At 39.6% G+C, this 27,112-nt stretch overlaps 1 protein-coding gene across 10 annotated transcripts in view; it reads right to left on the minus strand.

The window, feature by feature from the left end:
- pip (heparan sulfate 2-O-sulfotransferase pipe) overlaps positions 1-26,318 on the minus strand; it is a 290,276-nt gene extending 263,958 nt beyond the window's left edge. For 3 of the 10 annotated variants that reach the window (XM_067791640.1, XM_067791638.1, XM_067791633.1), the window contains exons 1-2: positions 25,980-26,274; positions 25,563-25,658 (exon numbers count right to left, since the gene is read on the minus strand). In XM_067791640.1, the coding sequence (XP_067647741.1) occupies positions 25,563-25,651 (89 nt within the window). In that variant the 5' untranslated portion in view covers positions 25,652-25,658; positions 25,980-26,274. The other 7 variants (XM_067791643.1, XM_067791641.1, XM_067791639.1 and 4 more) reach the window with 6 other exon arrangements.
- Between the last annotated feature and the right edge of the window lie 794 nt (positions 26,319-27,112).

Here is a 27,112-nt window from a genome sequence, read left to right on the forward strand (position 1 = left end):
ACATCATGTACCATTGATATTGCAAATTAAGTTTTATGAATTTGGAATTATTAAACTCAATAATGAAGTTGGTTTCAATTATAGCCGATGTGATTTGATTGATCAATAATTTGATATCAAATATTGACTGGCAGTCTCTTTTTAATAATCGCAATCTTTCAGACTGCTTTGACTTATTCAAAAGTAATATCTCGGAAATAATGAATAATCATATTCCTCGTTTCCCGGCAAGGGTTTACAAGTTGCCGTGGTATACCAAAGGCTTAAGACTCTAAGAAATTTGCGATATAAATATCATAAACTTTTTAAAAAATTAGGAAGTCCCGAACTCAAGCAACAATATCTGAATTACGTGAAGGAGTTTAATTGTCTTGATAAGTTTCTGTACAATCGATATATTCTCAATTTCGAAAATAATATCAAATCGAATCTTAAATCGTTTTGGAATTTCATTCGCTCCAAACAATCGGTTTCAACAATACCGCTGTCTGTGTCTTACAAGGGCAAGAACTCATCATTGTCTAGTGATTCAGCCAATTTGTTTGCAGAATTATTTAAAGCAAACTTTGCTACTAATGATATGTGGATTGACGATGGGGATATGTTGAATGAGATAACGTCTTGTTCCGACTTCTCTTCATTAGTTATAGATATTGATGATATTATCTTAAGTATTCAGACGATCAAGAGCTCCAAGCAATGTGATTTTCAAGAATTTTTACCTTTTTTTCTGAAGCAATGTGTAGCTTCCGTTGCAGAGCTCTTGTTGCATATATTTAATTTATCATTTTGAATGAATGGAAAACTACTTTTATTCAACATATTCATAAAAGTGGTAGTAAAACTAACGTTTTAAACTATCGCCAGTATCGAAGATCCCTGTAATTTCAAAATTTTTAGCGGTATATTTGCCCATGTCAGCATGGCTTCGTTCCGGGGCGTTCAACGAAAACTAATCTGGTCGTTTTTTCGAATTACTGCATCTCGTCTTTTACTTTTGGTTGTCAAGTTGACTGCATACATATATTTTTTATACTCAGTTGAGCAGAGCTCACATAGTATATTAACTTTGATTGGATAACGGTTGGCTGTACAGGTATAAAGGAATCGAGACAGATATAGACTTCCATATATCAAAATCATCAGGATCGAAAAAAATTTGATTGAGCCATGCTCGTCCGTCCGTTAACACGATAACTTGAGTAAATTTTGAGGTATCTTGATGAAATTTGGTATGTAGGTTCCTGAGCACTCATCTCAGATCGCAATTTAAAATGAACAATATCGGACTATAACCGCGCCCACTTTTTCGATATCGAAATTTTCTAAAAACCGAAAAAGTGCGATAATTCATTACCAAAGACGGATAAAGCGATGAAACTTGGTAGGCGCCTTGAACTTATGACGCAGAATAGAAAATTAGTAAAATTTTGGATAATGGGCGTGGCACCGACCACTTTTAAAAGAAGGTAATTTAAAATTTTGCAAGCTTTAATTTGGCATTCGTTGAAGATATCATGATGAAATTTGGCAAGAACGTTACTCCTATTACTATACGTATTCTTAATAAAAATTAGCAAAATTGGAGAACGACCACGCCCCCTTCCAAAAAAAAATTTTAACAAAAAATTTAATATCTTTACAATATATAAGTAAATTATGTCAGCGTTCAACTCCAGTAATGATATGGTGCAACAAAATGCAAAAAGAAAAGAAAATTTCAAAATGGGCGTGGCTCCCTCCTTTTTCATTTAATTTGTCTAGGATACTTTTAATGCCATAAGTCGAACAAACATTTACCAATCCTTGTGAAATTTGTTAGGGGCTTAGATTCTGGGACGATAACTTATTTCTGTGAAAATCGGTTGAAGCCACGCCCAGTTTTTATACACAGCAGACCGTCTGTCCTTCCGCTCGGCCGTTAACACGATAACTTGAGCAAAAATCGATATATCTTTACTAAACTCAGTTCACGTACTTATCTGAACTCACTTTGTATTGGTATACAAAATGGCCGAAATCAGACTATGACCACGCCCACTTTTTCGATATCGAAAATTACGAAAAATGAAAAAATGCCATAATTCTATACCAAATACGAAAAAAGGGAGGAAACATGGTAATTGGATTGGTTTATTGACGCACAATATAACTTTAGAAAAAAACTTTGTAAAATGGGTGTGACACATACCATATTAAGTAGAATAAAAGGAAAAAGTTCTGCAGGGCGAAATAAGAAACCCTTGAAATCTTGGCAGGAATACTGTTCGTGGTATTATATATATAAAAAAATTAGCGGTATCCACCAGATGATGTTCTGGGCCACCCTGGTCAACATTTTGGTCGATACTTGGAGCACGCCTTCACATATACAACAATCACCACTCCCTTTTAAAAGCCTCATTAATACCTTTAAGTTGATACCCATATCGTACAAACACATTCTAGAGTCACCCCTGGTCCACCTTTATGGCGATATCTCGAAAAGGCTTCAACCTATAGAAATAAGGTCCACTCCCTTTTAAAATACTCATTAACTCCTTTCATTTGATACCCATATCGTACAAACAAAGTCTAGAGTCACCCCTGGTCCACCTTTATGGCGATATCTCGAAAAGGCGTCCACCTATAGAACTAAGCCCCACGCACCTTTTAAAATACTCATTAACACCTTTCATTTGATACCCATATCGTACAAACACATTCTAGAGTCACTCCTGGTCCATTTTTATGGCGATATCTCGAAAAGGCGTCCACCTATAGAACTAAGCCCCACGCCCTTTTGAAATACTCATTAACACCTTTCGTTTGATACCCATATTGTACAAACGCATTCTAGAGTCACCCCTGGTCCACCTATATGGCGATATCTCGAAAAGGCGTCCACCTATAGAACTAAGGCCCACGCCCCTTTTAAAATACTCATTAACACCTTTAATTTGATACCCATATCGTACAAACATATTCTAGAGCCACCCCTCGTCCACCTTTATGGCTATATCTCGAAAAGGCGACCACCTATAGAACTAAGGCCCACTCCCTTTTAAAAAGACTCGTTAACACTTTTCATTTGATACCCTTTTCGTACAAACAAAGTCTAGAGTCACCCCTGGTCCACCTTTATGCCGATATCTCGAAATGGCGACCACCTATACAACTACATCCACTCCCTTTTAAAACCTTCATTAATACCTTTAATTTGATACCCATATCGTACAAACAAATTTTAGGGTCACCCCTGGTCCACCTTTATGGCGATATATCGAAACGGCGTCCACCTATGGAACTAAGGATCACTCCCTTTTAAAATACTCATTAACATCTTTCATTTGATACCCATATCTTACAAACAAATTCTAGAGTCAACCCTCATCCACCTTTATGGCGATATCCCTAAATGCGTCCACCTATAGAACTATGGCCCACTCCCTCAAAAAATACTCTTTAATACCTTTCATTTGATACACATGTCATACAAACACATTCCAAGGTTACCCTCGGCTCATTTTCCTACATGGTTATTTTCCCTTATGTTGTCAGCATAGCTCTCAACTGAGTATGTAATTTTCGGTTACACCCGAACTTAACCTTCCTTACTTGTTTTTTTTTCTTGTTACGTGGAAGGAGGAAATGCTTTATACACTTACCGGGTTGTTAAGCCTCGGTGCTACTCTCTGTAGCAGCGAGCCTCTCCGAGTGTAGGACTCCCTTTCTTTTCCTTCATGGGCTACCCACTAAAACCTAACATCCCACGGCCCGCGTATTTTCCGCACCTGGGAGAGCGTTTAGCATAACTTCGGGTACGGAAGCGCGCTACGTGAGCTCTCTGGCTACTCTCACGTTATTGGGCTAAGCAACCATCTTGCCGTTAGCGAGGAGAATATTCCTTGCATATCTGCTGACCATGTCCCATCTGTCATTTCCGCAGGTCATTTTATGGATGACAATACCCGGGGATAGGTCGCCTAGTGTTACTTCTACTCTTCTTCGTTGCTGTGCGAAGTGATCGCATTCGAAAAAGGTGTGGCTTACGTCGTCTATGAGCCCACAGTATAAGCAATTCGGATTTTCAACCTTGCCCATCCTGTGGAGGTATTCACGGAAGTAGCCGTGGCCACTTAAAAACTGTGTCAGGTAGAAGTCGACCTCTACATGTGGCCATTCTAACCATGGCTCCAGCTCGGGAATTAGTTCCCTGGTCCACTTGCCTGCAGTACTGACGCTCCATTGCTGCTGCCAGCGTCGGATAGAATCTTTTCGCGCCTGCGCGGCAGCAACATATCTGCATACTTCTCCTCGGAGGTGGTAAATTGATTTCCTCTCCTCAGTGAGAAGATGTATCGGTATGGTTCCCGCAATAAGAAGAACTGCGTCTGCGGATACCGTGCGGTAAGTTGAGGCGATTCGTAGCGCCCCAATGCGTTGGACAGAAGTAATAGCTGCTCGGTACTTTCGGAATTTCATTGCATCCGCCCAAATTTCTGCACCGTACAAGAGTATAGAATTCGAGGCGGAAGCAAGCAGCTTTCTTATACATGGCCTTGGCCCGCCTGTGTTTGTCATTAATCGAGGAAAGATCCTGGCTTTCAGGGATTTGTTATACATATGCAGCAGCAACTCAGGACTGCTCTTAGCAGCCAGTCTTATTGCTTCAGCTGGTATCCCATCCGATCCTGGCGCTTGACCGGGCTTCATTCTGAGTAGGGCCGCATTTAGCTCACCGTCACTGAACGGATGCACGTCGTGGTCTTCGTGGGTGACGTGGTCACCCTCTCTGCTTGTGCGAGTGAGGAACAGAGCATCTACTATACTTCGCATCTTTCCCTCATCCATCGCTTGGTTCGGTGGGCGGAATTTCCCCATTACTATTTTATACCCCTGTCCTCAAGGATCACGATCAACTTCTTTGCAAAGCCTTTTCCAGCTTTAAAGTTTGATTTGCTTTATGGCGGCGCAGAGGACCTTTTTTGATCTTTTGTATGCCTCCGCATGCTCTAGCGCGTCAGGCCTGCTGCCTGCGCGGGTTGCCAGCCTTCGCTTTCTGTGGCATACCCTGCGTAGTTCGGCGATTTCGCTACTCTACCACTGCACTTGTTTTTTACCTCTCCTAGGCCCTTTTCGTGGCATTGAGGTCTTGCATGCGTGGTTCAGGCAACGCATGGTGACTTCTACCGTAGCGTTCGCCGCTTCGGCACTGTCAACTATCTGTCGTGCGCTCGCTTGTACAACATCTGAGAACTTTGCAGCGTCAACCTTAGAGGCGTCCCATTTTGTTTTCATACGGGGCGGTCTCCCTGTCCGACTTTGCCCTGAGTCATTATGACTGCATATATACGGACATATCCAAAGCTTTTGATGGATATGGATGAAATGGGTTTCCACTCAACATTTCTAATTCATACTTATCCAATAGGATAATTTTGTTGTTATTGATAACGTAAAGTCATCACCTTACGTAGCAAACTCAGGTGTGCCCCAAGGTAGTATCCTTGGCCCGCTTTTCTTTATTCTCTTTATCAATGATGTAAGTGCTCGTTTCAAGCAATGCAATTATCTCCTTTACGCTGATTATTTGAAAATTTTTTCAGAATCAAGAACGAGTCTGATACTCCCATACTACAATCTGAGTTAAATAATTTTAATGAGTGGTGCTATAAAAATAAGCTTGCGCTGAATGCCATCAAATGTTATTACATAACTTATTCTAAATTATGTAATAAATTGATTTCGTCTTACTATGCCTCTAATAAGCCGTCACCAAAATTCAGGATTTAGGTGTTGTATTTGATTCGTCTTTTACATTCACCGAACACTTAAATTTTATTATCCTAAAGCATATTCCTTACTGGCCTTTATTAAAAGAAATGGACCCCACTTTAAGGACTCATATACCAAAAAACTATTATACAATGCCTTTGCACGGTCAAGGCTTGAGTATGGTTCCATAATATGGAATCCTTATTATGAGGTACACAATAAGAGAATCGAAAGTGTGCAAAAAATATTCAGGAAGGACTGTTTATACGATATAAACTTCGATCAGCCTCTTCCTCCATATATCTCTAGGTTTAAGCTAATTAATCTTCACACATTAGAAAGTAGAAGAGTAATTACATATATAATGTTTATTTATGATATTTCCACTGCCAAAATTGATTGTCCAATACTTTTAGAGTATTTGAACTTTTATGTTCCATCACGGACTTTGCGCCAATATACTATGTTTGCAATTAACCAGTTTAGGTCCAATTACGCACTTAATGGCCCAATCACTCGCGCTCTAATTGCTATTATCTCAATCAGTAATAATTAATGTATTGATTTTTCGGTATCTCGTCGAAGTTTTAAAAATATGTTATTTTCCATTTTAAATTAACTTTTCTGTAAATAAACCTTATGTTTAATATAGTATATAAGATTCTTGCAAATCTTAGACTGAATAAAGAAATATGAAATATGAACGTACTTGTAGGAAAAGCCCTGGCTATAACAAAACAAGATGGACGTATCCCGGTAAGAGTACTCAATGAGTTCAAGTCACCACTCAAACTGACCAGAGGAGCTATTTTGGGAAGATGCCAAGAGGCTAAATTAGTAATCAGTTGTGAACAGCTCCAGGAAGACGTTTCAACTAGCAATATTGATCTTTCAGATGACATCATGGCATGGACGGAGGGACTAGAGGAAGACTATCAGAATAATGCAAAACAACTGCTCCTAAAGTACGCCAACATATTTGACCAGGATGGTTCCCAACCAGGCCGCACCAAAGTTGTGAAATATCAAACTAACACTGGAAATGGTATCAAAAAGTTTCATAAATTTTGTCCTATTTTTATAAAAGCGGTATTCATGTATAAATTGCCAAGCATCGTGAACTGCCAAAATTTTGTGCCTACTGCTATTTTCATACTCAAGGAAAATGCAAAATTTTTCTTGAATGTTTGCTTTTGATCTGCGTACAGCGCTTCATAATACCAAAATGTAAGCTTTCGATTTCAAAGTATTTTCGAAAGTATGTTTGTATTCTGTTTTTAAATACTTTTAGGGCCGTGGAGAAGGGGGTGGGGAGGGTAGCCAGGGCAATTGTCCTGGCCCCGGAAGGTTTTTGGGGGCCCGGCAAGGCAAAGCAGTATTGACAGTACTCTAACTAGGTTTTCAGAGATACATACATATTTTGTTGCTACAAAAAATTGTCTTAAAATTGAAAATAACTTAACTAAATTCATAAGCCTCAGATCAAATACTATGGGGCATAATCATAGTCGAAATAAAATGTGATTTTAAGTTAGATAAACGTTTTTGACACAATTTTATAAGAGCTATCTGTCAAAAATGCTTCAACTAACTTAAAATTACATTTTATTTCGACTTCCCAACGACTTAAGTGGTCGCCATTTCCTTCAAATCATACTCCATACTACTCTAAAAAAACGAAGAAAAAGTAAAGCGTGATTGGCTCGTTTGGAGTACAACAAAAGAAGCGTTTTTTTGTTTTCCATGCCGGCCTTTCAGCAAAATTTCCGAAAATACCCGATCAGCTTTGAAAAAATCTTCAGGTTATTCTAAAGAAAAAGGTTGGAAGAGGTTACACGACAAAATTCCTGAACATGAAAATAGTCAAAATTATAAAACTTGCTATATAGAGTGGCGCCAATACGAAATGAGAATTCGAAATGCAGGTTCAGTAGATTTCCTCTTAGCGGAAACCCTTAAAAATGAAGCACCTCGCTGGAGAAAGATACTTCGTAGAATTCTTGATGTTGTTTTATTTCTTGGAAAAAAAGGATTGGCATTTAGAGGGAATAATTGATCGGAAATCCAAAAAATGGAAACTTTCTTGGTATTTTGGAACTGATCAGCAATTATGACCACCTATTGCATGAACATTTTGAGAAGGTGAGGGAATATCAAACGAAAAAGAATCGTCTCCAAGCACATTATTTGTCTGATGGAATACAAAATAAGTTCATAGAAATCCGTGCAAGTCAAGTAATTAGAAAGATAGATGGCGAGAGAAAGTCCGTCAAGTATTACACAGTAATAATGGATGCAACCCCTGATTCGGCGCATATTGAGCAGACTGTTTTTATATTGCGGGGGACTCCAGAAAATCCAAGAAAGCGTCTTAGAGTTTGTCGAATGTAACGCAAAAACAAGAGAAGCTATAGCTGAGCTGATTCGCAGCTCTCTAAAAAAGCACAATATTCCACTGGATGACTGCCGTGGGCAAGAGTATCCTGAGAGATAACTCCCTGGCAATATTTGCACCTTGTGCTTGTCATAGTTTAAATTTATGTGGGGTGCAAGCTGCTGAATGTTGTGCAGAAGTCATCACATTTTTCGGTATTATGCAGAAATTTTATAATATCTTTAGCGCAAGCCCTCAGAGATGGGAAATTCTCAAGGAAAAAAAAATTGTTTACGTTCTACTATGAGCCAAAATCGCTTAACAAGCCTTGGAACATTGGCGTTGGAGTCCAGCCTTAAATCGGTAATTTCCATATTCGCAGACCAAAAAGCACGGAAGGTTTTCCTTGGCTGCTTCAAGCTCTTAAAATGTGCATATTTAGAAAAAGTTAATGTAAGCAAATCAAACAATGAAATCTAACATTTCATTTATGTAAATCTTATTTTATATGAAATAAAACTGACTGGCTCCGGCTCGGCTCTCTGCGGCCCTGAATACTTTTTGTATTTTTTATTTGGTACTTTTGTTATCACTGCGTGTGTACATTTCTTACTTATATAATTTTAATAAAACAATGTACTTAATATTAACAATGTAAATAAATGTTATGTTTAATTATCGCCATTTGAATTGTCTTTAGCCTTAGCCTTTTGAAGTTAAATAGCAGCCGATAGGCTCCACCGATTTTGACAATTCGGTAAAAGTCTAGTTGAGGTGTCGATTGTTAATGCGCTACCAAAAGTATTAATTTAGAGTTGATATCCGGTTGCCTTCATCGAGTATGGGAGAGTGAGGATGGTCAAAGTAAGAGGAAACTGATAGTTGTTCCAAGGAAAAGGATTCCCGACGTTCTCAGTGAGCTACATAACGGTCCAAGTGCAGGTCATCTTGGAATTACGAAGACGCTGGAGAAGATTAAGCAGAGATTATATTGGGTTGGTTGCCGTCAGTTGGTCACTGAGTGGAATGCCAACTGCGAGGTTTGCAGCAGAGCGGAAGGACCCAAAACCCGAAGTCATGGCCAGATGAAGCAATACAACTCAGGTGCGCCATTTGAAAGGATCGCTATGGATGTCGCAGGTCCATTTCCTACTAGCAACTGCGAAAACAAATATGTACTTGTGGTTATGGATTATTTCAGCAAATGGCCTGAGATATAAAAATAAAAATAAATGTAAGGCGCGATAACCTCCGAAGAGATCTAAGGCCGAGCTTCTCTTCTCTACAAATTGGCCGGGCGGGACCTACATGTTTTATGCCGACTCCGAACCGCATCTGCAAGGGAGATGTGTTTTCACTGAGAGCTTTTCACGGCAGAAATACACTCGGAGCGCTTGCCAGATACTGCCGAGGGGCGACCCCGCTTAGAAAAAGTTTCTTCTAATTGAAAAACCTTATTTCTAAAATCTGATGTTGCTTTGCCCGGGGTTTGAACCCAGGGCATACGGTGTGGTAGGCGGAGCACGCTACCATCACACCACGGTTGCCAGAGATATACCCAATCCCAAATCAAGAAGCGGAAACAGTAGCAGAAGTGTTCATAAACAATTGGGTTGCAAGGTATGTTGTACCAATGGAGTTACATTCTGACCAAGGGAGAAATTTTGAATCAGCTGTGTTCCAAGAAATGTGTAAAACACTGGGCATTCGAAAAACACGGACAACTGCATTCCATCCTCAGTCCTATGGCATGGTGGAACGATTCAATAGAACATTGGAGGAGCACTTAAGGTAAGTAGTGGACAAGCTCCATAAAGAGTGGGATACACGCATACCATCAATCTTGTTGGCTTACCGATCGGCAGTGCATGAGACAACGGGCCAAAAACCCGCAAAAGTAATCTTTGGCAATGACCTTCGAGTGCCAGCTGATTTGGAGTTTGTGACAAATGCCGATGCGGAGAGAAATGCCAAGAAATCCCCTGGTGTCTTGGAGGAAGAGCTGAGGGAAATACATGATCTTGTAAGACAACGAACCAAGATTATGAGTGAAAAGACAAAAGCCAGCTATGACAAAGCAATTAATTCGAAAGGTTTTCGGGAAGGAGATTTGGTGCTGCTATACAACCCACAACGAAAAAAAGGTTTGTCACTGAAATTGCAGTGCAATTGGGAAGGCCCATACAAAGTTATAAAATGAATCAACGATGTAATTTACCGCATATAAACCATTGGCAAACCACGAAACAAAATGAAAGTGGTTTATTTGGAAAGGCTGGCAGCGTTTAGATCAGGAAATTTGTCTGATCGGGACGATCAGACTGAGGTGGAGGGCAGTGTGACGAAAATTACCATCTCTAAGATTATTAAATAAAGGCACAACAACATTTAAGCAAGCTACATAAACACATTAATCATCATGTACACATATACATACAAGCAGCAGAGAGATACTCACAAACGCATGTCATCATCAGCTACTACTTCCCTCACATATACACACGCATATGGTTACACACCACAAATACACGCGCGTATGGCTGGTGACCAGGTAGAAGAAGAAACGTCTAGACATTTGGGCAGAGAGTATAAAAACAGCAGAAGCTATGTACTCTGTAATCAGTTTGATTTAAGCAGGCTATCAGTTGTGAAGTGAAGTTTAATTGCGAAGTACTTTCAAAGTAGTCTAATAAAGACCATTTTGTAATACAGAATATTGGAGTGTTTTATTCAACAGTTTAGCGATACGAACGTAAGCAGAAGGTTGCAAATAAGCGGAATTTCCCTAAATTCGTTACAATATTTTGTATTTTTCATCATTAAGGGCATTGAAATTTTAATTAGGCACTTCTAACTAAAATTTTACTCAAGGTTAAGTGGGTGAGTAAAACAAAAAATGCCCTTTCTATAAATACGCAACAAGCAAAATAAACGTAATGTAACTGTTTAATAGGTTTTCTCAAAAAAACACTAAGCTTACAAAATGTGGTTGGGACCCCACATTCCCTTGTAAAAACATCAAAATGTCTACAGTAACAATGTTGTGTTATTTGAAGCAACGTAAACTCATTTTCAAAATTCCTACAGAAGCCGTCTAAGTACATTAATTTTACAAACATAAGAAAGATTCTTAAATCCATTACAAATTTAGGTCTCATTAACACTTTGAACAAGATTTTGATTATGTCATCCCGCTTAAGTTCGAGCAGTGTTGTTATTCAAAATTTATTACACTGTTCCCAACTCTGGTCATGTGACAGTATACGATAGAACATATTAGCAGTTTGAAAACAAATGAAATTAATTAAGTGTACGATTTGTTCTTTTCATAAAACTATAAAGCTAATATAATGAGAAATTTCTATAGAAATGTCAAAAAGCTGTGTAAATATTTTGTATTTTTCATCATTAAGTGCATTGAAATATTAATTAGGCGCTTCTAACCAAAAATTTACTCAAGTTTAAATGGGTTGAGTGAAAAAAAAAAATTCCTTTTCTTAAATAGCTTTCGTTCACATGTAGAAGTGTTTTTGTTGTTCAAATTCCTGGAATCTAGAAAGAAACGTGTTTGCTTATTTTTTATTCACACTACCCAATTACGTATAATTACCGTCCACAAAATTGATCTTGGTGTATTTATTCTTAAAAACGGTGGAAATAGTCTAAAATGTGTATACGCAATTATTTAACGCTCTTGTTTGTCATACTTGGCTGTATTTTTACTTTCACGAATTCGGAATATCGCATAGTAGGTGGCATTGATTGGAATATAGCGATAAGTCCTTATTTGGTCTCAATACGTTATGACGACGAAAATCATTGTGCTGGTTCATTAATAACTTTGCAGAAGGTGGTTACATCTGCAAGTTGTGTGGTAGGTTTAAATAAGGACAAGTTCACTGTTGCAGCTGGTGTAACGAATTTAAATGATATAAAGGAACATGGACAAGTTCGGCTAGTGCACTATGTATATCATCACCCTAGGTATGATCCCATTGCAAAACATTTGAATATTGCTGTGATGAAAGTGTGGGGATTTTTTAAACCTGGTCTAACAGTAGAAATAATAAAGTTATGCAGTTGCACATTTCAAAAGCGCACAAAAATACAAGTGAGTGGATGGGGTTGGACAACTGCAGAAAATGGGAAGACTTCGGATACCCTCCAATATGCTGCCTTGATTTCATTTCCATATTATAATTGTAAGGCGCGTTATCAAAGAGCAGGAAGTACTTTTACACGATCAATGATTTGTGCTGGTCATGATACAGCTGATGTGTGCGTTGAAGATTCTGGGGCACCGGGCGTTGTAGATGGAAAACTTTGTGCGGTAGCATCACATAATCTTCGTTGTGCGGACCCCAACTTACCGAGTGTTTTTACAGATGTAAATTATCATGAAGTTCGAAAATTTTTAAATGCGGCGATGGCGTCTTAATTGCAGGGTGTTTTTATAAATCGACAACTGAGTGGAAAATCACCCCAACTCGGCTGAACGACCCATTTCAGAACTTTTTTCATACACTTTTCAGCTCACGTCAAATCATATAGAAATTATTCTATCATAGGGCTTTTTCGAAATGGCAGCTGAGATATGGTGATATTCCAATCAGCAGTCGAAATGGCGATATTTTTTTTTTTTGTTATCTTCAAATAAATGTTTATAATTGCAATTTAAAAAACATATTTTTGATTGTATTCAATGAAGTTGTGACACATGCAAATGCCTTAGGTTGTGTGATAAAACTTTATTCTTAGCTTTAAAGTTCCCTCTTGCGGAAAAAGTACACTATGGCCCTGGCAAACTCCGTTTGAAACAGTTGATACAATCAACCTTATGGAAATCAATGTATTATGTTATTGATGGCATAGCATAACGCCTTAGGGATAACCATATTTGTTTTTGGTTGAAGTACATAGCTGCGCCTAGCCTAGCAGTTCACCAATAAATAATTAATTTCTTTCAAAACTCAATAAATCGCTTGAAATAGGGGCAAATATCATAAGATGTTTGGAATATTTGCTGCTTTTAAAAATTTTTTATGATGAAAAGACTTTGAAAAGATGAAGCAGTATCGTTCCATACGATCACTTTAGCAGGTTTTATGTACCCGAGCGACTCGGGATTTTTACAGATCCAAAGCTGTAATTTCAGTGTAACCCCATTTAACACGAACCGAAAGTGATTTTGATTCAAACGATCAATATAAATATGTGGAACTATGGAATTGGTAGCAAATTGTTAATGTAATAAGTTATCGAGGGGCTAAGATACTTGGCTTGGATATCACACGTGGTTCCAGGCTCTGGATCAGGGACTGTTATCAGTCTTAGACCGGCCATAGTGACGATCGGTCACGCGTGATTAGTTATTACGTCCTGCACGATATGCCCCTGCTTCTACTGATAATGGCGGATCTAGATAGGACAACTCGATAAAAGCCACACCCCCGAGTCACTGTGCCGAGCTCAGGGTAGGGAGGACTCTGTTTATTGTCAAGATCGGTACACAACGGTGACGAACTGGATTGTTAGGGCTTTTGATTTTGACTTTGATTTTGGATTTGATTGCTTTGGGCTGGTTGGTGCAGTATTCTACCATCTTAGTAGGTCGGGGTGAAACTCTTTCGAAATGGCTGGTAGACTAATGCTGCCTGCCCACGTCCCGTTAAAACCGTGCGGGCCTCAAGGTACGTTCCGGCTCCGTCGCCGTTAAGTTGGTGGTGTAGGTGCGGTTGAAAATTTTCCCGCTTTGCGTCGGGTCTGGCTCTGAACGCATTACCCATAAGGTAATGTGTCAACACTCGCAATGCCTCCCTGCGTAGCACAGATAACCACGAGACCGTTGAAGGGCAACTATACAATCGACTTCGGATAGCGGCCTTGAGGGGGGATTTTTTAGAATGGACACGACTAACACGAATCCGCTAAGGATGGGGTTTGGAGCGCTTTTGGTGGAAATCCGTCAAATCAATCTTCAGCACTCTAAGGCGGCTTCCGCAAATTTGTTGGCCTGCCTTGAAAAAGGCGGAGTGAATAGAGTCTTTGTCCAGGAGCTCTGGCTGAGTAGTAACGGTAGAAAGGTTTCCGGATTAAGGACTAGAAAATTTAACACCTTTGTGCATGGGGAGGCAGGTAGGCCTAGATCCTGTGTGCTTGTTAGAAAAGGGATTAAAGCTTTTGTTCTCTCTAATTTCAGCAATGCTGACGTAACCACGGCCTGCTCGAGCGAGGAAGTAATAAAATGTGGGTGGTCTCAGCGTACATGCTCCACGGGGACGTAGCGGGACCACCACCTGCGATACTGGGCGAAATCACCGCTGAAGCAAGGCGGAGAGGTGTTGGTGTGATCATCGGTGCCGATGCGAATGCCCATCATAGCATCTGGGGAAGCTCGGATACCAATACTAGAGGTGAGTCTTTATTTACTTTTATTGTAGATGAGGGACTTTGTATATGTAATAGGGGAATGACCCGACTTTTATTACTGCTGTACGGGAGGAGGTCCTGGACCTCACCCTGGTTAGTAGAGAACTGGAAGGTCGGATATCTGGCTGGAGGGTTCTCAGCGAGCACGCCTTCTCTGATCACCGATATATTCAGTTCTCGGTGAACGAAGAACGTCCCGGTAAAATATCTTTTAGGAACCCTAAAAGTACTAACTGGGACTTGTATTGTAGGAAGCTGGGAGAGCTATTGCCTGCGGCGCCTACTGTTAGTTCGGACCTGTCCGAATCTGAGATAGAGGTTCTGGTGGAAAACTTAGCGCCTTTCAGCTGTCCTGTCCATTGAAAATTTACAGGGGGAAGGACAAGCCGCCCTGGTGGTCGGATTCTCTTGACGACCTAAGAGCGTCCAGTCGGCGACTCTTCAACAGAGCCAGGAGGAGTAAATTACCCTCGGACTGGGAGCTCTATAAGGTGAGTCTAGGGATTTATAAATATGAAATGAGGATAGCCAAGCGAGATGTATGGCGAGGCTTCTGCGAAAACGTAGAAGGCTGCGATGAATCCGCGAGGCAAAAATACTCTCTAGGAATCCCGCTCCTCTGGGGTATCTGCGAGATGATGGTGGGGACTGGTCGATGAGTAGCGAGGAGTCCCTAAAGCTTTTACTGGACAATCATTTTCCCGATGTCCCAGTTGCGCAGGGATCTTCGCCTGCATGGTCGGCGGTCGTTGGCCATGCAAAAGTGCCAGCCATTCCAATACGGGAAAGTCAAATAACCTGGGCTATAGGGTCGTTCAAGGCCTATAAGTCTCCGAGCCCGGATGGAATCATTCCTGCGCAACTTCAAAAGTCTCTGGGGATTTCCTGCCGCTGGTTGGCCATCATCTATACTAACTACCTCAGGCTTAACTATATCCCGAAGTCTTGGCACATGGTTAGGGTTATTTTCATTCCAAAGGCCGGCAGAAGCTCTCATGTATCACCTAAGGATTTCAGACCAATCAGTCTGTCGTCGTTTCTTTCTAAGATGTTTGAGCGGTTGATTGACCTGAACCTACGGGAAAGGATTCCTCTGGAGTTAATGTTGGCTTCACAGCATGCCTACTGCAAGGGCAGATCGACGGAAACGGCTCTCCATTAAAGCAAATAGAGGGGTCCCTTGAACCCAAAGAGTTTACTCTGGGTGCCTTTCTAGACATCGAGGGGGCTTTTAGCAATGTCTTACCGGAGGCAATCGAAAGAGCTCTGCTGGGTTTAGGAGTCGAAGAGGCTCTGGTTGAATTTATTGGCAAACTTCTATGCAGCAGAATTGTTGCAGCGGAGTGGGGAGGGGCCATAATTGAGAGGAAGGTGTGCAGGGGCACGTCACAGGGGGGTGCCCTATCTCCTCTGCTCTGGATTGTGGTAATAAACGAGCTTCTTGTGGAGCTGAAAGCCAATGGCTGTCGGGTGGTTGCCTATGCAGATGACCGCGCTATCCTAGTCAGAGGCAAATTTCTGGGCACCGTGCGCGATGTTCAGCAGGGCTAACTGGATACTGTGGCTAGGTGGGCGAATCATGTGGATTGGCGGTCAACCCGGGAAAAAGGGAATTGGTTTACAAAATAACTCAAAGTTAAATTTGATGCTTTCATGCTTTTCTATAGATTTCTGTATGCAGATAGTTCGTTAAAATGTTTTTCAAAAAAATGTTCAACAATTAAATCATTGGATTGATCGTTTTCCAAAACGTATGTCTCAATACGATTATTAAACATAGCGTTAATACATTTAACATTACTATTTACATTATGCATGCAATTCTTTTTATGCATATTTGTTCTCATGTGTGCTGACCATACATTTTGTTTCACTTGAATTTTACATTGCTCGCAAAAAATGGGTGCTTTTTTATAACTTGATGTTTCATTGTAATATGTCTAACTAAACTCCTCTTCCGAGTATATATCTTTTCACAAGAACTACACGGATACATTTTTATTTTTTTATTAGTTGGCTTTTTCGCGCTTTTTTCCTTTGAAATTGCTTTTAAATCCTTAAGAGCTTGATTCATAATGTGGAATATGCCTACAATAAGCAACGGTGTTAAAGAAATAACGATGTATAAGTATTAAAGTTTATTACTGTTTACTAGAAGTGATCCTGGTTAAACACGGCTGAAAATCCTTATTAATGTTTATCCGTGAAATATAGATGAGTGCTGAGCGGCTTTAAACAATTTACTACATTTTTTTTACCGAAAAGATGTCCAATTTATATGCATTGAGACAAGTAGCCCTTATCTAAATGTATGTATATGGATGGGTGTGTCTGTGTCGGTATGTATTTTGCGGTTTGTTGATATATATATATATATATAATTTATATGCTGTCATGTTTACGGCTAAGCTCTGCTAAAGGTAAAAGCTCTAAGCTTTTTCTTATACACCACTAAGCTTTTCCTTATGCGCCACCTAGCGGAAGATCAGCGAGAACACAAACCGGAAGAACGCATAATGAGTTGATAGGGTGAGTCATGTTCCGAGTTTGTCTATATAAAATGCAAGAAGCTCTAAGCTTAAGAACGTGTGCGCCTAAAAGTAGGCAAAAAAATTGTTTTGCGCTATATATATGTGCGTCGGTGTGTATATACTTTTCCTTGCACATTTTTCAATACAAAATGTGGTCCAGAACCGGCTTTTCCCTACTACTACAGGCAAAAGTTGCGGAAAGCGAGGAGTGCAGGAACGAACATAGAATGCTCCAACGAAACGGCCAGACTGAGGAAAGTCCTATCTAAGGTAGATGAAGTCCAGGTACTGATAAAAAAGAACGAAGGGGAATGGTCACACAGTAGTGAAGACTCACTTGAGGCACTAGTCAAGACACTCTTCCCATTAGGAGATGATGCGGAAGAGCTATGTAACCACATCTACAATTATAGTACGGAGCGAAAGGTACCAGGTTTGATGACAAATACCAAAATTTAATGAGCAATAAAAACTTTTGCCAAGTTCAAATCGCCGATTCCGGATTGGATATTCCCTGCTATGCTGCAGATGGCCGGTGGGACGATTATAGAATGACTAAGTATAATCTTTAAGGTTCTGCATAAAAATGAACCATGTCCTGCAATCTTGGAGAACGGCTCGAGTAGTCTTAATACCCGAAAGAATATATGCATATTAGTTTGACGTCTTTTTTCTTCAAAACTTTTTTTAGTTACTGAGAGTAGTTTCACAGAGTTCATCTGACATCACCGAGCAGGTACCTATTAAAATCTTTTCAAAAAGTAATTAGGTTTGGCAATATGGATCTCAAACAAGAAGTATTTGACGTCGTATTTAAACAAAAATATGTTGAGTGATGTTGCCATCTCTTGTTAGCACCTGACCCTATTGTATGTATTTGTTTGTATATCCACTATACTGGTGATAGATGAAGCTTTTAGGCTAGATCCTAGAAATCTTCTATTATTTACCAAGCGGACAGTGTTACTTTATAACGTCAGGTAACACTATGGACACATTCAGTCAGGTCTTTATTGACATCTACATATATTCTGAGGCCTCCTGCGTAGGTGATGCCACTGATGACTTCTTCATAAGGTTGCCATATATTTTAAATTATGTTTAAACTTAAATTAAGTAAAAAGGTTACAAACGAGACGTACTTTACGAATCATCTTAATAGAAATCTTCTTAGGTAGAGTTGCCAACAAGGGATGCCACCTTACCTCATTATATCGTATATATCCTTTATATGCCCCACTATCTCTAAATCACCTTCATCAATTTGGACCATCTTACTTGATGTTAGCATTTTTGCAAGGCTGCACTCCTGTTTAAAATTTTGTTAAGTGTTAAATATCTCTTATATAGGCTATTCTCGCTCTCCGTACAGACTATAAAAATATAGAAAATTTGCATTGTACAGTGGACAATTTGCTATACGCAACAACAAAATATTTGTGCAAAAGTTCCTTTACGGATCTATGTTTTCTATAGCCAAACCCGTAAATATTCCTTACAGCAAAGAACTGGAAGTTTCTAAAAACAAGACGTAATGTCGTGTAATTTCAAGTTTTCTCAAAATTATTTGATAAAGGCAACTATTTGTTGACTATATAAAATAAAAAAAAACTTTCAGTAATTTGCACAAAAATCAGCTATTATACTAGGTGTAAAATCATGCAACGTTGCCATATAAATTTAGTCTATAAAAGGTAAAATATAAATCCTGTTACAAATATTAACGTTTCATACACATATTTAGCAGGCGTAGCTCTGGCGACTTTGTCCTCATCATGTACCTAGGGGTAGGGTCGGTATTAGATCGCCGATCGCCGGTACGCCGATCACTTTATCGGCGGCGGCGGCGAAGGATCTATTATATACCGGCGGCAGCGGCGGGACCGGCGCGCCGACAAATAGATCGGCGTAAACCTCTATGCTGAATGGCTGGACTGAATCTGAAACAATATCATAAAGTTGCGTATGGATATCAGGGGAAAGGTTTCGTTTGTATGTATTTAAGGAAGTCGTTTCGGCCACTTCGGAAAGATCCGGGGTTTTTGCCTCAAAATCTCGCGGATCGTTCAAAAAATTTCACGAGTATCTCCTTGCAGAGGGTGGGAGAAATACTTAAAATGGTCACACTTTTGTTGCGTAGTTTCACCGAAGGAGATGTTCTGGGCTAACTCTATTAGCAATAATTCTTGCTTCTTGTTGATCGCGCCAAAGGGCGCCTTCAGTTTTGCGGCTATTTCCAGGAGCTACAATTCCTGACGTGCGAACAGTAGCAATCCCGACCGCCAGTCGCTACCACGCCTCCTGGCCCTCATACCATATGCCAGCGCAGAAACAATAGGACTGCGACTTCGAACTCATACTTTCGTCGACGTCATTTTCCCGGAATCTCTGAATATAGCTCAGGAAACTGTTTGTCGCGCTATACTGCCGAGCTAATCCAAAGAAACACCTTGAAACGTTAGGTAGTAGCCAAGGATGCCGACCTCGAAATCAAAAGCAGTCTAAGTGGATATCATTGCGTAACTCGTGGGTGAAAATCGTGAAATCCTTGGCGCATCTACATAATTTAAACTTTACAAGCACCGCGGATAAAATTTTTAAAATGTAGACCAAAATGTGCAGACGTTTATGTTCGAAATATTGTTTTCAATAGTCGTTATTTCCGGCCTTATGATATAAGAGCTTATTAAGGATGACCGCCTTCAGTTTTCAGACTATTTCGACTATCCCCATACCTTAGGGTAGTAGAACACCCGGTCATTTGTTTGACTGTCTTGTGAAAGCTTTTGCTTCACCACTTGGAGTGTTCTTGCGATGGACCAAGCCTAACCTGGTTAAAATATGTGCCTACGTATTCACATTTGTAACAGGAGCCGTATCATGTAGGTGATATTTAAACACGGTTGATAAGCTATATCCAATGTGATTCACTTCAAGGGACTAGTATGGGATGGGGCGGCCAACTTTATAAAATGTCACACCGGGAGACTTGGGTGTTGAATGATGAAATGTGAAAATCAAAATTAACATTTCAGACGCTATATTATAGTTAAGCAAATAAAGTGATTTTCCAAACCCTTCTCATACGTGCCTATATCTTCAATTTAAGTATGAGCTGAGAATCATTTGAAAGGAGTATTTAAGCCCCTGAAGCTTACTAAGGAATTTTGCATCACTGACTTCGTTTTCACTGGCGGCCGCAGAAGTGCGATGTTAGCGTGCTCCGCCTACCACACCGAAGATCCTGGGTTCATGCCCAGGGCAAAGCAACATCAAAACAAGTTTTTTCAATTAGAAGAAAATTTTTCTAAGCGGAGTCGCCCTCGGCAGTGTTTGGTAAGCGCTCTGAGTGTATTTCTGCCATGAAAATCATCCCAGTGAAAAGCCATCTGTCTTGCAGATGCCGTTCGGAGTCGGCATAAAACATACGATGCAAATTGGAAGAGAAGCTTGTCCTAAAATCTCTTCGGCGGTTATCGTGCCTTACATTTATTTATTTATTGATTTCGCTTATTCTTTCAATAATCGGCACCTTTTTCGGGTAACTTGATTCTTAACAACTTGAGGATAATTTGAAAACATGTTCGACTTGAGTTATTTTATTTAAATTCATTGTTCTTTTTTTAATTTTTTTTAAATTATGCAAAGTGAGCATATAAATTTATTATATAACTTTTCTTTTAGTGTTTGGTTTTAATAACTAGGTGAATTGGGTGATGAAAAATCCGTGTTAAACTGGCATTGAAAGCGTCTGTTTTCTCAAATATGGTTAGAAAATGTTAAACTTCGATATTGGATTTTTATAACTGGCAGTGATGCGCGTCCGTTGATACCACTTTCGACCATATCGGACCAATTTTCGAGATGAACAATAAATTGCCTAGACAGTCTTAAAAGAGTGGAAAATATAGTAACGCGCCGAACGCCGCCGCCGCCGCGCCGATATTTTTGACATTCGGCGGCGGCGTATATCTCTAGTCGGTATGGCCTGAAAGGTTTAATATGGTCATAATCATTCCCGAGATAGTCAGGCTAGTACCTTAATGGTGCTTGTTGCCGGAACGTACCGGATCTTTATCCGGCAAAGGATCATCAACATCGATAGCACTGCCCAAAACCTTCCGATAGTGTATTTATCGTTAACACAACATCAGCAACGACGAACATAACTCGGTCATCCATCTACTCATTTCATTATCGAACCATATTTAGTACTTAATTTTCAGTTTTCATGTATAACTTGCGCCATCCTCGTACCGGCACAACTTTATCTAGTCTAACTAAATCTATGAAATGCAATTCACTTGTTTCTTAAAAGTGTGCAATTGCCTTCAAACCATACGCACCTAGTATTTGCACTACATAGCGAACTAGTTATAATTTGCAAATAGCCAACATCAATTTTATTAGCCATAAATGGAGCTCTGTTACTGTATGCTGTATGGCTCGCTGTGTTTGTTGTTTGTTAGCAAGCAACTAAACTCTGTGTCTAATAAAATTGATACCGGTTGTTTGAGTTTGATTCAAAACTAGGTGATATCTATTTTGTACAACTGCTCTTGTTGATGTATTTACTTGTTTCAATGGTTTTGTTTGTTTTTTTTTCTTTTTTGTTGTTGTTTTTTGTATTATTTTAGGTGCTTTCTATTTTGCCGGTTGTTGCCATTATTATAATGATTGCATTTTATTTTTTTTTACGAAATGTCAATTAAGCTAGGAGTACAACAAGTGGCGTACGTTCCATTTTGCTATATTCGCTTTATGGCTTCTTTTTTGTTACACTCACATGGGATGGATGGATTCATTTCATATCTGAAGGCGGCTTTCCAATTCAAGTTTAGTAGTTTTTTGTATGGGTGGTGAGAGTGTAAAAATATGCACAATTGGTCAATTTGTTTGTGTTTGTTGTGCAATTGGCCACCAGGAAGCAATCACTTTTTTTGTCTCTTTTTTGTTGTGGTTTTTTGGGAGGGGCATTTATTTTTTGAAATTTTCTTGATTTTAAAAGCAGAATAGTTTTAAAACGTTACAGAGTTTCATGTTTCCTGTAACGCAAGTTTCTTTACCAAAGCCTCTAGTAGTCTGTTTTTAATTGAGAAACAGGCAACAAAGTCTGAACACTATCGATATGTTATGAAGACGGTAATGATGAGGCGCTAAGATAAATAGTTACGCAGTGTCGATACCCTTATCATAGACTAGAAGAACCGCACAAGCGAACGAATTGGTAAGAGCTCCTAAGAACCTTTTGCTATATCAGCGGATTTAATACGTAGGATATGTTCGATCATGTCCTAACGGTAAGAGGTGTGATTGGGTTAGGTTTAGCGGGCATGCGTTGTAGTTTCCTGCACTTCCACTCGGAGGGTTTTTTCTAGTGTTGATGTTCTCGGTTATTACCGGGTGAGAGGACATTTAACATAGTAGACAATTCCTAATTAAACCCTATCAAACCACTTGCTTCGAGCATGAGCGAGAGATATAGTCTTGGACATGGCGTAAAAAAGTAATGAATAGACTCATATTCCTTCTCGTGCAGACAGAGGGAACTTTATGGTATACACCATCATCGACTCATCGGCGTGATAACGCACTGTCCTGTAATGACGTCCGTAAGTATTCTCAATTCAATTCTCTTCAAATATTTCCCTAAGGTTTTGTGGAGTATGATCGCTACTATGACAGTTTTTCTTTTATCGATTGTCTTATATCGATTAACAATTCATTAATCTGGCTTAAGGCCACCAGCACCGTCCTGTGGTGTAGCTTTTCTTGATTTCGGATTCTACCGTAATGTGGTGGGTGTTTGGAGCATGTGGTGCGGTTAAACCGATAAGTATTTACGAATAGATTTGGAGTGCACTGAGACACAGAACTGTTTCAAGTTTCCTCGGGTACGACTTAACTTTATCGAGTTTGAAAAGAGCTTAACGACTGACCAGAGATCACCATCACCAGCAAAAAGTTTGCGGCTATTGCAAGTTAGGTGGTTACACAAGATCCGCTCCCTCGCTAAGGAAGCAGTTTCGGCTGGAAATATTAAATCACAACAATTTCGTAAATTTTGATTGTTTGCGTAACTGGTGAGTACAGGGAAAAGTAACATCCAAGTGCATTAGAATATCGGCTATGCTCTCCTCGGTGGTATAGTGATGCCTAGTGATTATTATTATTACCTTGGAGACGACTAATCCAGCAAAAAAAACTAGACAGGCGCCTATTAGCAACTTCATAGAATTATCTACATAGGCGCCAGTAAGAATAATGTATGGGCGATAAAATTGGAAGAGATTTTAGGCCGCACTTCCCTTCCAATTTGCGTAGTGCTCCCTGCTCCCGTGCTTGTCAAGTCACTGCCAAGGGCGACCCCGCTTAGAAAAACTTTTTTCCAATTCAAAAAACTTGTTTATGAATTTTTGGTGGTTCTTTGTACCTTTATTGGTTCTTGGTAGACAGACCATCCTTCTCCGACCATGCGTTGGTGCTTCAGCATCAGCCTAAATAGGGTAGAGAAGGGAGGAACCTTTAGAAACCCTAGCACAATATGCGTACACCAAAGGCAAGTCGGTAGACACCGCATTTCATAGGGTGGTAATAAGCATAGAGGAAGTCCTGGAATATAAGGAATATGCTCTAGGATTCTTCTGCCGGAGCTTTGGATGGATGGTCTTAATTAGATTAAAGTACATCCAGCCTTAACCCGATGGTTCGGCTGCATGTTAAATTGCAGGAACTTTACCTCACAATGGAGATTGTATGAGGCCACGAAATCAGTGGACAGGGGCACGACGCAGGGTGGGGAGCTATCACCTCTGCTGTGGACGCTGGTCATCAACCAACTGCTCAGGTGATTCGATGAGGGACCCGTAAAACTTACGGCTTACGCAGATGACATTGGAATCGTCATAAGTGGAAAGTACCTTCCAACGATTAGCTCTTTTATGGATCGGACGCTTCGGGATATTCATACCTGGGCATCTAATGTCAGGTTGAAGGTCAACGGGGAGAAGATGGATATGGTCTTTTTTACAAAGAGGTACAAGGTCCCAAATTGGAACAGGCCTAAGTTAGGAGGGGTTACGCTACAGGAGAAACCTTATACAAAATATCTAGGAATCATCATAGACAGTAAGCTGTCATGGAAGCTCAACGTGGAGGAGAGGGTGAAGAAGGCTTCAACGGCACATTATGCATGTAAAAGAATGCTGGGGTGTACGTGCGGCTTATCGCCCTCTCGTTCTCATTGGGTTTTTACAGCGATTGTAAGCCCTATTCTATACTACGGAGTTCTTGTTTGGTGGAAAGCCACACAAAAAACAACCTACCTCAAAAAATTAAAGGGGGTATGCAGACTATCAATTCTTAGCATTACGGGAGCCCTGAAAACAACCCCGAAGGCTGCACTGTATGTCATTCTGCACATTCCACCTGTAGACCTGGTAGCAAAGAACATAGCGTTAACAAGTGCAATCAGGCTCAGTGCCTCGGGTCAGCTTGAGTGCCGACCATACGGCAATAGTAGTATAGCGTCATCAATCACTGGACGAACAGACTACCTGATTCCCTATCTACGCTTCAAGGGAGATCTTAAGGTCACAATAGAGGTGGGTGGTTGGCGCAAGGGTGCTCAACGGACGGTGTCGGACGAGGCGATACATGTGTGCACAGATTGTTCCAAAGTAGTAGAACGAATAGGGTCTGCGATATACTGTGCTGATCCGGAAAAAAGCAGATCCTACAAGCTGCTAGATTACTGTAGCGTTTTCCAAGCGGAAATATTAGCCGTAACCAAAGCAGTAGAAACACTGGAAGAGAATAGCTTAAAAAAGCTCGATGAGTTGAGATATATGTCTGAAGGTTCCGATATTCATATAATATGTATTTCTGAAACATGGTTTTCTTCTTGTCATAATAATGATCTAGTGAATATGTCATAATAATGACCTAGTGTGTTGCAGTTCTAGTCCTGGTGATTCTGTTGAATATGTGTTCGTTGATGTGTTATCCGATAATAATAACAAGGTTCTTATCGGCAAGTGGCATAAGTCCTAGAAAGCTTCTAGTATTTGCCAAGAGGACAGGGTTATTTTATAACATAGGTCCTGGTTTTTGATAGGGTTTTTTAGTTTGGTCGTTAAAAAAAACTTATGGTAACACTACAGACTTATTCGGTCTATGTAAGGTGCTCATGGACCGGCCAGTTCAACCTAACCCAATTTTGTACCTTGATAAAATTTTCAGCAGCCGGAGTCACCCAGAATAAATTATACAAGCCCCCTTAAGCACCTTGATCGAATTTTATATCCAAGCGGCATCTAGACTAATCTAAACTTGATAAGCAACATACGGCACGGCAATGCTTCATCTATACAACTCGTCATCAAGTTCACTTCGGTACTCCTACTAGATTTTCCTCACCTTTTTATATCATACTTTTTCATCTTCGTTTGTTTTTATATGTGCGTACTTACCTTTTTGGATATGGTATTCGCCGATATTTGAAAGCATTTTCCATGTCACGCATTTTCATTTTGAATGATTTATCAGCGCTCAAACTCATTTACGATCTATTTAACAACAACAACAATTAGTAATTAATGAAATCAAAAAAAATCTTCGGTTAATGCGTTTACGCACGGATAATAAGGTTAAGCGACTATGAAAATATTAAAACAATAAACACAACAAAAAATGTATATGATTTTTTTTTTTTTTTTGTTTTTTAAGCCTACGTTCACACATACACTTTTAATTAATTTATTAATTGAGTTTGTTTTTTCTTCTTCTTTTTTTTTTTTTTTTATTTACATGCGCTTAAATATTTTGCTTTGGAATTTAATTATTTTTTATGTTTCTTAATGAAATTCGATTCTAATTATTCTTCTTACAAATGTTGCCAATGCAAAAATGCTGAGCTGAACTTGAAAGCCAGTGAAGCAGGAGACAGTTCCAAAAACAAAAAATATGTACTAAGTGAAATACAAAAACTGCAAGCGCGACTTAAACAGCTCCGCAAGTACAACTAAACTTTCAAAAAAAGAAAAAACAAGAAACAGAAAAATATCTCAAAAAATAAAATAAACACACGAATTGTTAAGCTTGCGGTTTAAAACGTCTTAAGCGATTGGCAATCGCGGTTAAACTGAAAATTTCTGTCGGTCTATGACCGCTTTTTGGCCAACTTGCTAACTAACTATTTGTCAGTTACAGCACTAGCAGACAGTAAGAGCCACGCTTAGCAGCAAACAGCGCTAGCAGACAGCCAACAACTATTCAACAAGAAACGACCATAGACAGAACCTTTATCGGCTAGTAAGTGGCACGTCGTCAAATCGTGGTAGCAACTCAGAGTTTCTATTTAAAATAGAGTTGTAGTAGCATTTCTGTCATATTTTGTTTTTGTATTCCAGCGCTATGATCAATTTTTGCGGCATCATCATGCTCTTGTTTAGATATATTTGTTGTTGTATCTAGGTATAGTTAGCTTTCATTTAATACGTCTTTCAACACCGTTGTCTTCTTTACACAGCTGCTGGTGCTGTTGCTCAAGAGAGTCAATGTGCGTATGTATGTCTAGCCCATACATAAATACATACATATGTGGTTGGTTGGTGTTGGGTGACTTATTTAAAGCTTTTGATTAGAAAATAGTATGAAAGTACAAGCTTAAATTTTATCCGCTGAAAACGGAGAGATTTACTGACCAAGGTCAGACGGGCCAAATCTTAGTCAACGGCGAAATAAATTGTAGTAAACGTCATAAATCATAAATTATGTATATAAGGTCAATTTCTTGTTTCTTCCGAAATTTTCATATGAAAGTGGAAAGCCTTATAATCAACTTGCAAGCAATATTCTTTCAAGCCAGAACTTTGTAACTTGGACATAGTTCAGAGAACCAGCATCTTGTCAGCTGTTTAAGGGCTTAGAATATACCCACGGCGGGTATGCCTGTGGTAAAAAGCGTCTAAAATACCCAAATGATTCAAAAGTTTATGTACCGCAATCCTTTCAACGGCAT

Source organism: Eurosta solidaginis, chromosome 5 (assembly GCF_040869045.1).
Source record: "Eurosta solidaginis isolate ZX-2024a chromosome 5, ASM4086904v1, whole genome shotgun sequence".
In the NCBI taxonomy this organism is placed as follows: Eukaryota; Metazoa; Arthropoda; class Insecta; order Diptera; family Tephritidae; genus Eurosta; species Eurosta solidaginis.